The 15,076-nt window shown below is 45.3% G+C and overlaps 1 protein-coding gene across 4 annotated transcripts in view; it reads right to left on the reverse strand.

Annotated features, from left to right (window-relative positions):
- CLSTN1 (calsyntenin 1) overlaps positions 1–11,244 on the reverse strand; it is a 42,244-nt gene extending 31,000 nt beyond the window's left edge. For 2 of the 4 annotated variants that reach the window (XM_074893178.1, XM_074893177.1), the window contains exon 1: positions 10,930–11,244. In XM_074893178.1, coding sequence (XP_074749279.1) covers positions 10,930–11,020 — 91 coding nt within the window. In that variant the 5' untranslated portion in view covers positions 11,021–11,244. The remainder of the gene's footprint in view (positions 1–10,929) is intronic. The other 2 variants (XM_074893176.1, XM_074893179.1) reach the window with 2 other exon arrangements.
- Positions 11,245–15,076: the final 3,832 nt, after the last annotated feature.

A 15,076-nucleotide genomic window follows, 5' to 3' on the forward strand; every position in this document is an offset into this window, starting at 1 on the left:
ATGCAGGAAAGGGAGGGAGAGGAGAGGCAGTCGAAAAGAGCAAAACACCAGCTTTGCCATCCCACATCTCGGCTGCAGAGATGCAACCCAAGTGTTCCAGGCCCTTCAGGGTTTGGAGGACTCGTACTTTGTAGTCTTTAATCCAACACATGCCTAATGCAGATTTCAAACACTACTGGAAGAAGCGACCAAAACCTCAGGCCTTTTCTGTCATCTAATAGAATGCCTTGAAATCTGAGTAAAATACTGACTACTTTTTGCATCACTTTAGTAGTTGCTTTAAGAGGCTGGGAAACTCCACTAGAAGAGCACCCATAAAAGCATCCTTCAACTCTGCACAGAAAAATCTGTAAACCCATCACTTCAGCATGTTTAAGATGACTAGTCTTGTTCCTCTGCTGCAAAGAAATGCAGTATCTTTCCTTGACACCTTGCAAAAATAGTTTTTTCTAGTACATCACGAAAGATGCAAGACAAAATCATATGTTACCTACTAGGTTATCATCTACTATGTGACAAGCCAATGTGAGAGAGCCCTGACTATTAAATATTTATCTTTAAGTTATGCTCTCCAAAGATAAATACAGCTCATAGTCCACAGAACCAGTATATATGATGTAACAACTAATTCTTCTTGACACTTGAATATATTGTTTCTCTTAGTCTAGCTCTCTTCATGCTGAGGTTCTACATGCATCAGTTTCACCTCAATTCTTTTGGGCAATGTATATCTGCTACTTATGTAATGTATATCCCACCCAAGTCACAGAAGGCAATGGTGGGGACTGGGAGAACAAAGTACCACCCACTGTAGGAGAAGATCAGGTTTGAGACCACCTAAGGAACCTGAAGGTGCACAAGTCCATGGAACCCGATGAGATGCATCCACATATCCTGAGGGAACTGGTGGATGAAGGGGCTAAGCCACTATCCGTCATATCTGAGCAGTCAGGGCAGGCCAGTGAAGTTCCTGCTGCCTGAAAAAGGAGGAAACATATCCCCTGTTTTTAAAAAGGGGAAAAAAGAAGACCCAGGGAACTACAGGCCAGTCAGTCTCACCTCTGTGCCCAACAAGATCATGGAGCAGATCCTCCTGGAAACTATGCCAGGGCACATGGAAAATAAGAAGGTGACTGCTGACAGCCAACGTGGCTTCACTAAGGGCAAATCACACCTGACAAATTTGGTGGCCTTCTCTGATGGGGTTACAGCATTGGTGGATAAGGGAGAGCAAGTGACATCATCTACCTGGACTTGTGCAAAGCATTTGACACCGTCCCACATGACATCCTTGTCTCTAAATTGGAGAGACAAGAATTTGACGGATGGACCACTCGGTGGATAAGGAATTGGCTGGATGGGCACACTCAAAGAGTTGCGGTCAACAGCTCAATGTCCATGTGGAGAGCAGTGATGAGTGGCGTTCCTCAGGGGTCAGTGCTGGGACCAGTGCTGTTCCACATCTTTGTTGGTGACATTGACAGCGGGATCAAGTGCACCCTCAGCAAGTTTGCTGACAACACCAAGCTGTGTGGTGCGGTTGGCACGCTGGAGGGAAGGGATGTGCCATCCAGAGGGACTTGGACAGCCTGGAAAGGTGGGCCGATGCAAACCTCAAAGTTCAACAAGGCCAACTGCAAGGTCCTGCATGTAGGTCAAGAGCAGCCCTGCGGAGAAGGACTTTGGGGTATTAGTGGATGGAAAACTGACTGTGAACCAGCAATGTGCGCTCACAGCCCAGAAAGCCACCCGTGTGCTGGGCTGCATCCAGAGCACTGTGGGCAGCAGGGCGAGGGAGGGGATTCTCCCCCTCTGCTCCGCTCTCGTGAGACCCCCCTGCAGCGCTGGGTCCAGCTCTGGGGGCACCAACATCAGAACGACATGGACCTGCTCGAGCCAGGCCAAAGGAGGCCACGAAGATGATCGGGGGGGGGGGGGGCTGGAGCACCTCCCCTGTGAGGACAGGCTGAGAAAGTTGGGGGTGTTCAGCCCAAAGAAGAGAAGGCTCCAGGGAGACCGCAGAGCAGCCTTCCAGTACTTAAAGGAGCTACAGGAAAGGTGGGGAGGGACTCTTGATCAGGGAGTACAGGGATAGGATGAGGGGTAGTGGTGTTAAACTGAAAGAGTGTAGATTTAGAGTTTAGATTAGATAGAAGAAAGAACTTTCCTCTGAGAGTGGTGAGACACTGGCACAGGTTGCCAAGAAAAGCTGTGGCTGCCCCTCCCTGGAAGGGCTCAAGGCCAGGTTGGACAGGGCTTTGGGCAACCTGGGCTAGCGGAAGGTGTCCTCACTCATGGCAGGGGGATGGAACTAGATGATCTTTAAGATCCCTTCCAACCAAACCATTCTGTGACTCTATACTTCAAAAAACCTCTTAAGACTACCACATACTCTTCCTTCTTAATACTATTTGCCCAAGTCTAATTCTGGAAGGTTGTAAATATCTAGCTGCTTCGAACCTATGGAAAACACTCATCTAGAGGGCCTGGAAACTGCTCCTTCCCGTACAAACCCCAGTCATCTTCAGCAAATGATGTACAGTCAAATATAAGAAATGCTTTGCTAGAGGGTGTAACAAACATACCAAACAGCACTCAATAAGTGACATCACCTAGATTTTGGTCTTCGTGAGATCAAGTACGTACAACTTCTGAAATAAATGCCCGTGCAATCACAGCAAATTATATACTACAGCTAGAACACTATCACACAGCTGAGTCCTGCTATTACACCCTTCTAAGGAATTATTTAAGCAGATTGTCAGAAGAGGGAAAGAAGTAAGGCCAACCTAGACGTCTGAATCCTGCCTCTCCAACAAACTAAAACGGATTGATGATGTCTGTCATATGCTTACCCAGGGTACTTTAAAAAACGGTGATAAAAGGACACTTAAACAAATGATTAAACCTAGAGGTACAGAACTCATACAGGAAACCATAATACTCTCCCAATATGCTTTCATCTGCAATCTTTTATTGGTTAGTTGCAACTAACTGCTAGAGGATATAGTATCTTCATACATAATAATGCAGCAAGAGAGAACTCACAACAAACTATTTTAATGCAAACAGTGTTTAATTACCGCCGTGTGGTTTTACTCAATATGGCAACAGTATCTTTATTGCCTCAATACACTCACACGGGCATGCTTTCAATATTCAGCATACCAAATAGCCAGCTAAATGTCAGCCACATTGTTCTATTTACCCAGAGAAGTACACTGCTGCAGCACCCTCCAAGGAACTTGGCGTTTGAAAACAAACTTCATCAGGCTCAAAGGGACTAACACATCATTCCTCCCTCAGAGGGAAGGCGCCAATAACTGCTTGAAGTGTAAGTCTCCAATTGAAACACGTCTCTCAATTCAAATCTGGTCTAAAGAAAAGCATGCCACTAACACAGCTATGGCTGTTAGGAGCACAAGGAGGACGCAGTTATGTATTTTTCTGCCAGTGCATCTGGGGCAGTTACACCTCAACTGGACATGCAGAGTTTTTTTCCATCCATTTGTCTTAGTCTTTGCAAGGACCTAGTATAGAATACTAGAACAGATCTCCACCAGAAAAAACTCCATCTTCATTTCTGAATGTAGATTACAAATTTACTTTTTTTTTTAAGCACTGAGAAACCTTCTCCTAATTTAGCAACCTACAGTAAATCCTGCTACTGTAGGGTAGGGAGTTCTACAAAAGCTTGAAGTACTGCAACCACATATGAACAGAATTATGAGTATGCTGAGCATCTGCATTGTCTAGTGAACCTTCAAACAACAGGCCCAGTTAAAAGCAAAGTCATGTCCTTTTATTGTGCTGTAGACAATAAAATCATAAAGCTTAAACCCCTTTGTGTTTAGGAAGGCTAAAACATCACCAGATTTTAAAACATAAAGCTTAAATCCCTTTGTGTTTATGACGGCTAAACATCACTGGATTTTAAAACACCAAACTTACTGCTGAATATCCAGGAAAGGCCTGTTATCCATATTTGTGATCTACTGACTCCAGCATAACCACATACTGTAAGAAATTCTCAAGCTAGCATTTGAAATTTGAGGCACAGCTTATGAGCCATACATCACTGCTTCCGTTGAACCAACTGTGAAATTGCACCGAGTGTTATTCTGATCTCAGCTGGCTTAAACAGTGTTAAATGTTGGACTGAAAACTATTCTTTCACGTTTCTTCCCTCTTTAATTGTCACAAAACTCCTGAAATCTAAAGAGAAAGTTTTTCAAAGCCAGACTGTTAATTTCAAACCCAAACAGTCAGCCTATTCCAAGCTTGACACTAACGAAGTGCCCTGAGCTGTTAATCTCTTGCCATTTAACTGGGATAAACTACACTGGTTTCCTTGAAATACAATATTCACACTATTTGTAAGCGCCTCAACTGGAATCTGTCGTAAATCCCAACTAGCATTTAATCTAGTCAAGTGGGGGAAGCTACTCTGACACAACAGCCAGCTGCCTTCTACTTAGTTTTTAGCGGCCAAAAAAAATTTAGAAGACAGCTAAGCATACCTCTTTTTCCAGGTAGCAAACTGAATTGTAAAGCTCGTGTTAGAGCTGCTGCCAAGCAATGCCTGAACATGTACCTGCAAGGTGAGCACAAGCCACATGTCTAACCTGGTTTATCTACGGGTAATTGCCGCTAAGCTACAGGAGAAAAGGGAACTGGTGCCTGATGTGACACGTGCGCTGAACACTGGTTTTTAAAATACCTTTTGCTCTAGGCAAACGTGCTCACTTGGCCATGGAACCAAACAGACCAGCTTTTACTACCACTGACCAGCACTACTACCAACTTCTGCAGAAAAGGAATGTCCCTTAAAGAACAGATGCTTCACCAAAGCAACGGCTGATGCTGCAGAATGCAATCCATCAGATCAACTAGCAGCAACTTTTTCCTGCTGTTTAAAAGAATTAATGAATGTAAATGAATATGTAGGCAGGGCAATGGGGTTTAGGGCTAGTTTGGAAAATGTAATCAAAAGCTATAATCTTAAAACAATCAGAATTAATTCAGGTCTAGCATTTGAATGCAAACATATTCAAATTAAATGCACTTATCAAAGCCCTTTCTGAGGACTTCAGTTATCTTCTTACAAGTGGTCAGAAGTTCATTTGATTTAAATGGGATCTGGCACCTATATAATGGAAGATTTAGAAACACCTCAACCAGAAAAATCTGTAGCTGAGAATATTTTTTTCTTCTGGATAACTACTTCTACTATATAGTGTTCTTTAGCTACACTACGTATCTTTAGAACTAGGTCAAGGTTACTGATGTCAAAACAAATTCTTAAGAATTAACTGGTAAAACACATTGAATTAACTCAATAATAAGCACTAGAGTTTGAAAGCTAGATGTTCAATCTAGTGACAGTAAACATAAAATATTAATTTTTAAAATCCACCTTTGAGACTTCATGAAAAATCCCGAGAATGCACAAAAAGAGAATTATATTCTCTCAATTCAAATGAACTGCACGCAATGACCTGAGTAAACAGTCCTTTACTCCTGTCCTGAACGTCTGACAAAAATTTTGACTACTGTACATCTTTTATTCGTCTTCTTCTTGATGTAAGAGAATACAAGCATGTCTTTCCATGACAACAATAAAAACTCTAAAGCCTGTCTTACCTTGGATATTCATAATTTAGTACTGTTCTGATGAAATTTCAAGCAGTATCATTAAAAGAACAAGTTTGTATAGTGCATAACCACAGAAAAATATAGCTCAGCCAAGGAGTAAAGACCTACACAATAAAACACGCCTTCTCCACCCTGAAAGTAAAGTTTAATAAGAAAGGGTGTAGCATGGCCTGATTATAATGTGTGTTCTGTTCCTGCCCTAGAGTCACCAGCCTGCAGTTCACCTCTATTAGAAAAGGGCGAGGATTAACTCTGTATATAAACAACTTGAAATGTATCAGTGGTAATGAAAAGATTTGTTTATTTAATTGAGTCTTCTCATACCTAGAATTTAACAAAAATCATTGTCTTATAACCAGGTACAAACAATGGGATAAAACTGAACACAACTTTTGCTCAAATACTGAGTTTTTCGATAGCATGAAACTTTTCTTATCTATAGTATGAGTTCCCAAGACAAACTACTGGGATGTCCATCACTGGGACATGAAAACTGTAGGCAGTTACAAAATCTAGGGGGATGAATCTACACTAGGAGAGGGATTAGGTAAGGGCATGGGCATCCACTAACATTAACCTCTATGGTTGCCAGTTGACGGAGAATCAGGTGGTTAAAATTCATCCCACAAACTCAGATCTTTATCTTGGATTCTTTTGCCATGGATAAGCAGCACTTGTAATTTGTGCTCTGGAATCTCAGCTGTCATACATTGGGAGCACAAGGTAATGTTTGTAAGTGGTCAGGTGCCTACAGTTTGAGCCTGTACAATTAACACTAATTCTCCAAACACCATATTCAAACTAATGGCTGTAGGAATTCAACAGGTTTTATTAAGTTATATTTGCCTAGCGAAAAAATCTCTGGTTTATCACCACTTACAGTTTCCTGTTCTACACTGAACCAGTTGCCTAAATCTGATTTTATTTGTACAAAGATACATGGAAGTTTTGCTATAAGCCTGAAACTAAGGTACATGCAAATGACTCATTAGAAACTAGTTGCAATTTTTATTATCCACAACTGCAGCAGAAGAAATGTTCAGAGCACCAAAGACCTTAGACAGAGGATACACTGACCAAATTTCAATTTGGATAAAAGCCTGGCAGGGAAAACAAAACAAACAAACAAAATAAAAATATCCCACCACAAAACAGTCTAAATAGGATTAAGGCAACAAAGCCTTAATTTTTGAAGTGAAATTTAAAATGTTTTAAACTAAACAGAACACTGAAATAGAAAACATAAGCCTCTAACTGTAAACATGCATTTAATAAATGTTCTCTTAAATGTTGCTAATTATAGCGTGAGAGTGGAAATCCCTTACTTTCTAACTGTTGTCATATTTATAAACATCACTCCTTGAAAGTGAATCTTATTTACAAATAAAGCAAACATCATCTCGGTATAGCCGGCACTTCTGGCTCTACTTGTTGACTCCATTTAAAAACAGGGAAACCAACTGGGAGCGGTAGCAGCAACTTGTTTTCAGCCTGAATACAAAGCAAGTGAGATAAGACCTAATACCATAAACAAAGGACAGACAGACAGTTCTTCAAAGGCGCTGAGGTTTCTAATAATCCTTTCTAAAGGTTCCTAAGGAGGTTTAGTCCCTATTGAAGCCACTATGAATCAATCGGTATGAATCAAATAAGAGTGCAAAACAAGATTTATTTAAGACCAAGGCTTCCGACTTACTAAACTCTCCCATGTTTTGAGGTATCGCTTCTGTCTTTGACAATAACGCTACAAGATGTATGTCCCTTAATATCATAAACAAAGTTTCAGAGAGACTTCTCTGAATACAACTACACAGAGCGAGCCGTGAGGCTCAGAAAAATGATAAAAGTGCTTTTGTTCAGAAAACGTCGATGACTACAGAAGTTTCTTCTCCTCGGCAGAGTAGCTGCATAGCCATGAGCCACTAAGATACCTAAGATTTTCATGGCAGAAAATGCTGCTTTACCCAGAATACCAGAATTCTAATTTAATCTGTTTGAGGTGAGATGTTCACATTATGCTGCCCTGTGGCCTGATGTGGGTTTAACTTCATGCCTTCTAACTTCCATGAGAAATGGAAGCCCATGAGCCTAGCTTCTGCCCTTCTTAAATAAAACCCCTCTTTGCAGTACTCCAGAACTGGTGATTTCAAGTCTGCAGAAACATTAGGACCTCAAACCAATGATACATTTACAAGTCTAGAAAAGTTTCTGCTGATAAATTTTCCTGATAACTTGGCACAGACAGCAGAACCTGCAGTCTAATAATATGGGAGAAGACAACTGGCAGGACAGTATTCCAAACACACAAAGTAAACCATACTTGCCCAGAACATCTCTCCTCCATTTCATATTTCCACAGCTGTGTATTATTTTATATTATACAGAAAAAGAGATTTAAAATTGTTTGCATGAACAGATTGCTGTATATTATGCTTTCCCAAGCATTATGCATCATAGAAAGGTCTAGCACTGGTTAATTCTCTCTCTTCCCTTCTTCCTAAATCCTTAGAGAGAAAAAAAAACCCTGCCCCATAAACAGCCAAATGCTTTAGGGTAGTCATAATGCTTTAGGGTAGTCTTAAATTTCCTTGCCTCTAAAAAGAAGATAGGAACCTAACCACCAGCTGTATATTATATAAAAGGCTGTTCCCGTGTCAAAGAAACATCTGCAGTAAGACCGTGGTAGTGAGAAAGTGGTTTGTGGTTTGGATTTAAGACATTCATAGCACCACATAACTTCCTGAAATAATCACAGATCAGCAAAGCCTCCTCAAGATAGTATTATTTCGATCAATACCCTTCCTAAATGACAATAAGTTGGAAGAAGCCCAAGGCGACAGAGGTGTATCGCTCTACCTGGCCAGTGACTATGGAAGAAGCAGCCATTAGATGCACTGCCTTCTCGACTGAAAAGTCACTCCATTCCACTGCCAGCTCTCTTGATAAATATTCATTTGCTTCACTTGGACAATCACTATTTGAATGCACTGCTAACTACTGCTCTTCCATTGCAACATTAGTCCAACGAGCTTAGCAATATTCGGGTCAACATGACCAATTACAAGATAAATTCAGTTAAATTAAGAGTTCTCCATCAGCTGGACAGGAATATGTCTCTTCAGAACCTGAAACCACTCTCTACACCCCTTAAAATAACTACAGGGAAGATGGTAGGTCAGCTAGCTCACACCTAACTTGTGTGTAAGATCACATCCCCCAGAAGCTATTTCCATTTCTTTCCATCATCAAAAAAGAAACCATTTGTCACTCCCCTGTTCCAACCACAGGAAGACACAGGACTGAAGAGTGGAACTCATCACTTTGGCGTAGCCTTTCGAGTGCATTTCTGCACATTACTGAACCCAGCACAATTCAGTTTTCACCACTTAGAATAAAACCTGAGCGACCTCAGTAACAAGGACTTTTAAAGTCACAGATGAAAAAAATAGAACTGACAGTACAGCACAAAACTGAAAGTTTACCATAAATGCTTCCAAACAAACGTTTCTCCTAACAACAGGAAAATGAATGCAAGTTGCCATAGCAGCTTTCCAGGTGTTCTCCAAAGCTTACTTGTCATTACATGCATCTCCATGTGACATTATTAACAGGCCTACCTAGAGTAGCCAAGATGTCGTGAGGACTAAGGCAACTGCACATACTAAGCCAAACCAGACCTTGTACTGTTAACTCAGTTACGTGTGATGAAGTTTAACAGATCAGGGCCTGTAGTCCAGCAGCTCCTGTACATTAGACTGAAAACACAGATAGCCTCTAACAAACTGCAGAAGAGCTAACAGAGCTGTCCTGGGCAGTGCTATCTAAATTTGCTATTCGTTTCCAAGTACACATTAGCTTTCTTTGAAAATGGTTTTTGATCTTAAGTTTTGTTCGTCATTTCAAGTGATGGAAAAGCCTAGCCACTCAATGAAACTGTGCTTCTGTACTGGTGCGGTAAGCATTCAATTTAACGGTTCCTGGAATACTGGTGAATAGGTTGTACTCAGATCTTGCACAGGTAAATTATGGCCGCTGTCTAAACAGCTGGCAGAGGACCTGCCACAGCAGCAGCTTCCTGATCCTATGGAGGGAAATTGCAGCAAGATGCGTCCTTAATGACTTGGTTTTGTTTAAGATCAAGAACTTCCCTTCAATGTATTTGCGAGCCATTTTAAAGCCACGCTTCTAATCTACATTCAAATTAAATGCAAGATCTCAAATCCCATCATACGATCAGCTAAATCTTGCAGAAACGGCACTCTCAATTCAAGGGGTAACCTTCAGGTGAGGGAGCGTTTGCAAGCCTCTTACGGAAATCTGCTCAGGAGGAGACCTGCAATGCGTATACTTTTACTCCACAAGATCGATCAATAGCCACAAGGCCAGTGTTTAAAAATGCCGTATCGCTTCAGGTTGGGCAAAGCTATCCGTGCTCGCCAAGGACCCACGAGCATCCTCGGCGGCAGCCCGCAGGCTCGGCTCCCCGGGGGCTCGCCGAGGGGTTTTATTTCCCTTTCCCAGCCCACCGGCCATCGAGGCTCTCCCCGGAGCCCAGACCGGGCACGGCTCTCCCCGCAGCACGCAGACGCCTTTTCCGAGCCCCCAGGACCGCTCCGGCCAGGGCAGGCGGCGGCTCTCGCTGCATTTCGCCAGCCGAACCCTCCCCCGCAACAAGTGAGCGCCCTCAGCCCGCCCCGGGCACCGCGGCCCGGCGGCCGCAGCCCGGGGCCGGCGCCTGAGGGAGCGGTTATGTAACGGGCGGGCCGCCGCTGCGCATCCCCCCGCCGCCGCGCATCCCCCCGCCGCCGCAGCTGGGCCGGGCCCCCGCGGCCGCACCGCTGAGGCCCGCCGGGACGGGGACTGACCTTCGGGGGAGCTGTGGGGGGAGCAGCCCGGCGCAGGTGAGCGCCGAGGGCGAGTCGTCGCCGCCGCCCCCCCCCCCCCTCCTCCTTCCCTCCCCGCGGCGCCGCAGGTGCAACGGCCACGGTGGGGTCACCCCGGCCCCCAGCGAGCCCCCGGCCAGCGCCCTCCTCCCCGACCGCACCGCCGAGATGTCCTCCGCGCTCCCCCATCCCCGAAGGACGAAGGGAGCCAAGGTCACCGTCCCCCGGCCCAGCAGCTCCGGCCGCCTGCCGCGCAGCCCCACAGGGGGAGCGGGCGCGCAAGGCGGCGGAGGCGGGCGGGGGGGGGGGGCGCGGGGCCGGAGCTGCCGCCCTCCCCTTCCCCCCCCCCCGGTGCCGGGCAGCCTCCCCCGCCCGCCCCGGCTCTGTTTACCTCGAGCGGCCGCTGCTCCTCCACAGAGCAGCGCGGCCAGCAGCAGGCAGGCGGCGGGGGCCGGCGGCATGCCCGGGCGGCGCGGCGGCATGGCAGCGCGGAGCGGTGCAGGGCAGCGCGCAGCCCCGGCTGGCGGGGCGGCTGTGGCGCCCCCGGTGGTCCGGGCTCTGCTCTGCGCCGGGCGAAGGACTCGGCTCGGCCCCGAGGAGGAGGAGGAGGAGGAGGAGGAAGAGGAGGAGGAGGAGGAGGGAGAAGCGCTGCGCTGCCCCGCTCCGCTCGCCTTTTCTCTCCTCCTCCCCTCCCTCCCCCGCCCGGCAGCGCGGCGCCCCGCCAGCGGCACCTAAAATGGCGGCGGCGAGCGCGGCCGGTCCCCCCGCGCCGGTTACCAGGCGGGGGAGGGAGCGAACCAAGGGCGCGGGGGATGCGGGAGAGCCCATCTGCGCGGCGGGGCGGGGCAGCCGCCTCCCGTCAGCGCCGCCCGCCCTCCCACCGCCCCACAGCCGCGGGGCTGCGCCGCCGGGAGCCGCCGGGCACTGCGGTACCGCGGTACCGCGCCGGGCCCGGGCCGAGGTCTGGGGGGGTTTTGGGGGTTTTTGGTGTCTTTGCCGCAGCCGAGCCTACCTGCGTTCTGCAGCTGCCAGCGGGGTTCAGCTGATGCCCCACAGCTGATTTAAGCAAATGCTGATTAAAACGCCAAGATTATAGCACGAGTTAAAACCCCTCAAAAGCTATTTAAATGCTTTCACCTTAACGTTCACAGATCATTTCAGCAAAAACGCAGGAAAAAAAAGCGCCAACCGCGAGGCCCCCAGCAGCCAGCCCGGCGCAGTAAAGCTCGAGGATGCACAAACCTTGGTCATCCATCCCAGGAGGGACAAACTGCCACCACCTACCTGCGACAAGGACCTGGAAACCGATACAGGTTTTCTTGCTCTGTGTTCAGAGCTCTAAAACTGCAATCCTGCAGAAATGGGTCTGCTTGAAACATAGAATCGTCTCGGTTGGAAGGGACCTTGAAGATCATCCAGTCCAACCGTTAACCCAGCACTGACAGATCTCAACTACACCAGATCCCTCAGCGCTGGGTCAACCCGCCTCTTGAACACCTCCAGGGATGGGGACTCCACCACCTCCCTGGGCAGCCCATTCCAACGCCTAACAACCCGTTCTGTAAAGAAATGATTCCTAATATCCGGTCTAAACCTTCCCTGGCGCAACTTGAGGCCATTACCTCTTGCTTATTGGTTAAAGAGGCTCATCCCCAGCTTTCTGCAACCTCCTTTCAGGGAGTTGTAGAGGGCGATGAATAAACACAGCTCAGAGCAGCGTCATGCCTCTCTGAGTTAATACTGGTGGACCAAGGGGCCTCCCTTGGTGCTCAGCCCCAGGTACACACGCTGCAGAGGAAGGCTGTCCCGTGACGCAGCATTAACCCTGCCCAAATGGAGGAACAGCACTGCTCACAGCTTAGACAAAGCCCCTGCAAAGTGAGAAACCTTTTTTAGTGTAGTTTTACTGACTTCTATCAAGGCTCTGAGTTCTGTCTGGAAAAATTCACAAGTACTAACTAAAACAAGTTTCGTAGGAATAATTAAGTTGCACAGAACCTGTCCTGTAATAGAAAAATTATTTGTTGTTTGGTCAAAAATTTCAATTAGAAAATGCTTCAACAGAAAAAAAAAATAGCTTGCCATGATCAGAGTTTTGACAACTAAAATGCAACCAACTTATTTTATAATTAGATATGACTACTCATGCTTTGTACCTATTAGCCATTTCACTCCCACAGTGAAATAAAAATAAAGTCCAGAATGTTCAAGATCCTAGAGAAGTGGTATTTCTTTATTTTAAAACACTATGCAATTTAAATACCAAGATTGATCTGTTCTGGAAAAACCTCCCCCTCGCTCCCAAGGCAAGCCCAATCCTGTTACCTTCCCAGACTACCTGTTTACCCCAAACCCAAGGGGGGGGGACCAGCCAACGAAAGGTGAGGAACCAGCTTACTCCCTGTCCTCCGTCAGGCACCAAGGTCTCAGCAAGTTGACACAAGCTGGTCTGCAGCAAGCCAGTGCTTTTGGATATCCAAAGGCAAGCTGTCCTGCTCCCCCAAAGCTTCTTCCATCCTTAAAGCCAGCCATCTTTACTTGCTGTATCTTCAGCATATTTGCTAATGTGAGTGTGTGCAGAGCCAAAGAGGAATTTGAAGAGAAATACACTGTGGTCCAATACAACAAACAATACCCCAATTACTATCCTGTGCTATGGAGCTATTCCTTAACCAACCAACCAGGTTAGTCCACATTTATTTCACTGACTGTATGCTGTAGGCCACCCGCTCTATCGAGAGCTAAGACATCTTTTTTTAAATAAAGCTAAAGCCTCAGTCTAAAACCCCTTGATTTCTCAGCCTGTCTAACATATGTTGGATGGCAGATCATGTCAGAAGAAGCCTGTAGCCCATCTGTTGCCAGATAGCTGAGTCTTTACATTCTGCCAACGCAGCTTCAGCTGACAGTGTGCTACATTATGTATTCTTCTTTTGTATGGAGAGTAGAAGGACTGTCCAGCTCAGTATGACTCTCAAACTAGTCTTACTAACTTAATGCATGAGGAAGAACCACCCCACTAGTAGATTTGCACGGCAAGATATCATCAGTTAAGAGATGATTGCCCATTGATGAATACATGATATAACACAAGTCTCTTTGCCCCAATATTGGATTTCGATTAGGAATATAACTATGTACAGAACTTGAATATCAACATAAACGTATCTGAAGAGGGCTTTGTAAGTCAGTGGCCAGCTGGCATGAAGATACATGCACATAGTCTCAAATGTTTTCTGTAAAATAAATTATTACCTTTAAACTGGAGAACAACCTAGGGTCATTAGGTGTGGCAGAAAAGACAGTTTAAAGAGCAAAATTTGCTCTGCAGTCCACTTGGGCTATATCATGCATTATAGTGGGGGAAAGCACAATACCATCGACCACAGTAAGGAGGAGACGTCAGTGTTACTATCAGGACTTGTTTAAATGATTCTGATTCTGTAGAATTAGAAAGGAGAGACTTTTTTAAGAGAAGAAATGCTATGTCCAGGTAAACCTTATTTATTGCACAATGACACTACCAGCTCAGATTAATTAACCAGCTTAATCAGTCATGATGAAACTGGGAAATTTCCAAGCAAAAAGGCATTGATTGCATTTCATTCTCTAAGCAAAACTCCTCCAAGTCAGTTGTGACTAAGGCACTGATTCAGTAAAGCAAATAAGTCTTTAGTCTGTATTTTAAGATCAGTACAACCATTTTGTTTAGTTAGATGACTAACTGGTTTGAACTGGCAGTTTAGTGGTCGAGGATACAGATAACATGGGTACTCCACCTGTGGTGGAGACAGCAGGATGAAATTCTGATCCATATCACCACCGATGTTCCATTGGCACTTACTCTAGAAGTATGGCAAATACAACATCCTCTCAAATACCTTTGGTTTCACAAAACTAAATTTGATTTAAATTGCCCAGGGTGAGACCTGCTATGCACCAGTCCTATTTGCTGTTAAACAAGAACTAGACTGTTTGCCAGAGGTACCTGTATTTCACAAGCTGACAGAGATTCTTGCTTTATCTGAAATGCCACATGCCATTATTTCAGAGAAACTCGGAGAACTAACTTCAGCACCTTCATTTTTACCACCTATCTCCCTCCTACTCTCTGACCTGCTTCTCAAGCTCAAAAAACCCATTGATTTTTATTTTATTAGTAAGCAACAAAACTGGAACAAATGGCTCCTGGCAGAACATGTTTTCCGTTACAGCTGAAAAACTATCGGACTGATGTCCTTGAAATGCACAGTGTGACTAATGCCCAGCTTGCAAGGACCCAGGAGGACACATTTATTGCACTTGTCAGAATGGAGCTGAGCAGCCAGAAATGAAAAGATAAGGTGATAGGTAAAAATGAATGCCTTTGCTTGCTACGTAAAGGAAGCCAGTGCGTACCATAAATACAGAGAGAAGCGAGACATGCTCAGTTAAGTCAACAGCAGATCTGGATCTGATTGTTAGAGCTCAGGATCATAAATGGTTTTGAATACACAGGGAACATGCACCGTTACTTCCAGATATTAGACTTGGACCCT

The sequence above is a fragment of the Strix uralensis genome, chromosome 23, assembly GCF_047716275.1.
Source record: "Strix uralensis isolate ZFMK-TIS-50842 chromosome 23, bStrUra1, whole genome shotgun sequence".
In the NCBI taxonomy this organism is placed as follows: domain Eukaryota; kingdom Metazoa; phylum Chordata; class Aves; order Strigiformes; family Strigidae; genus Strix; species Strix uralensis.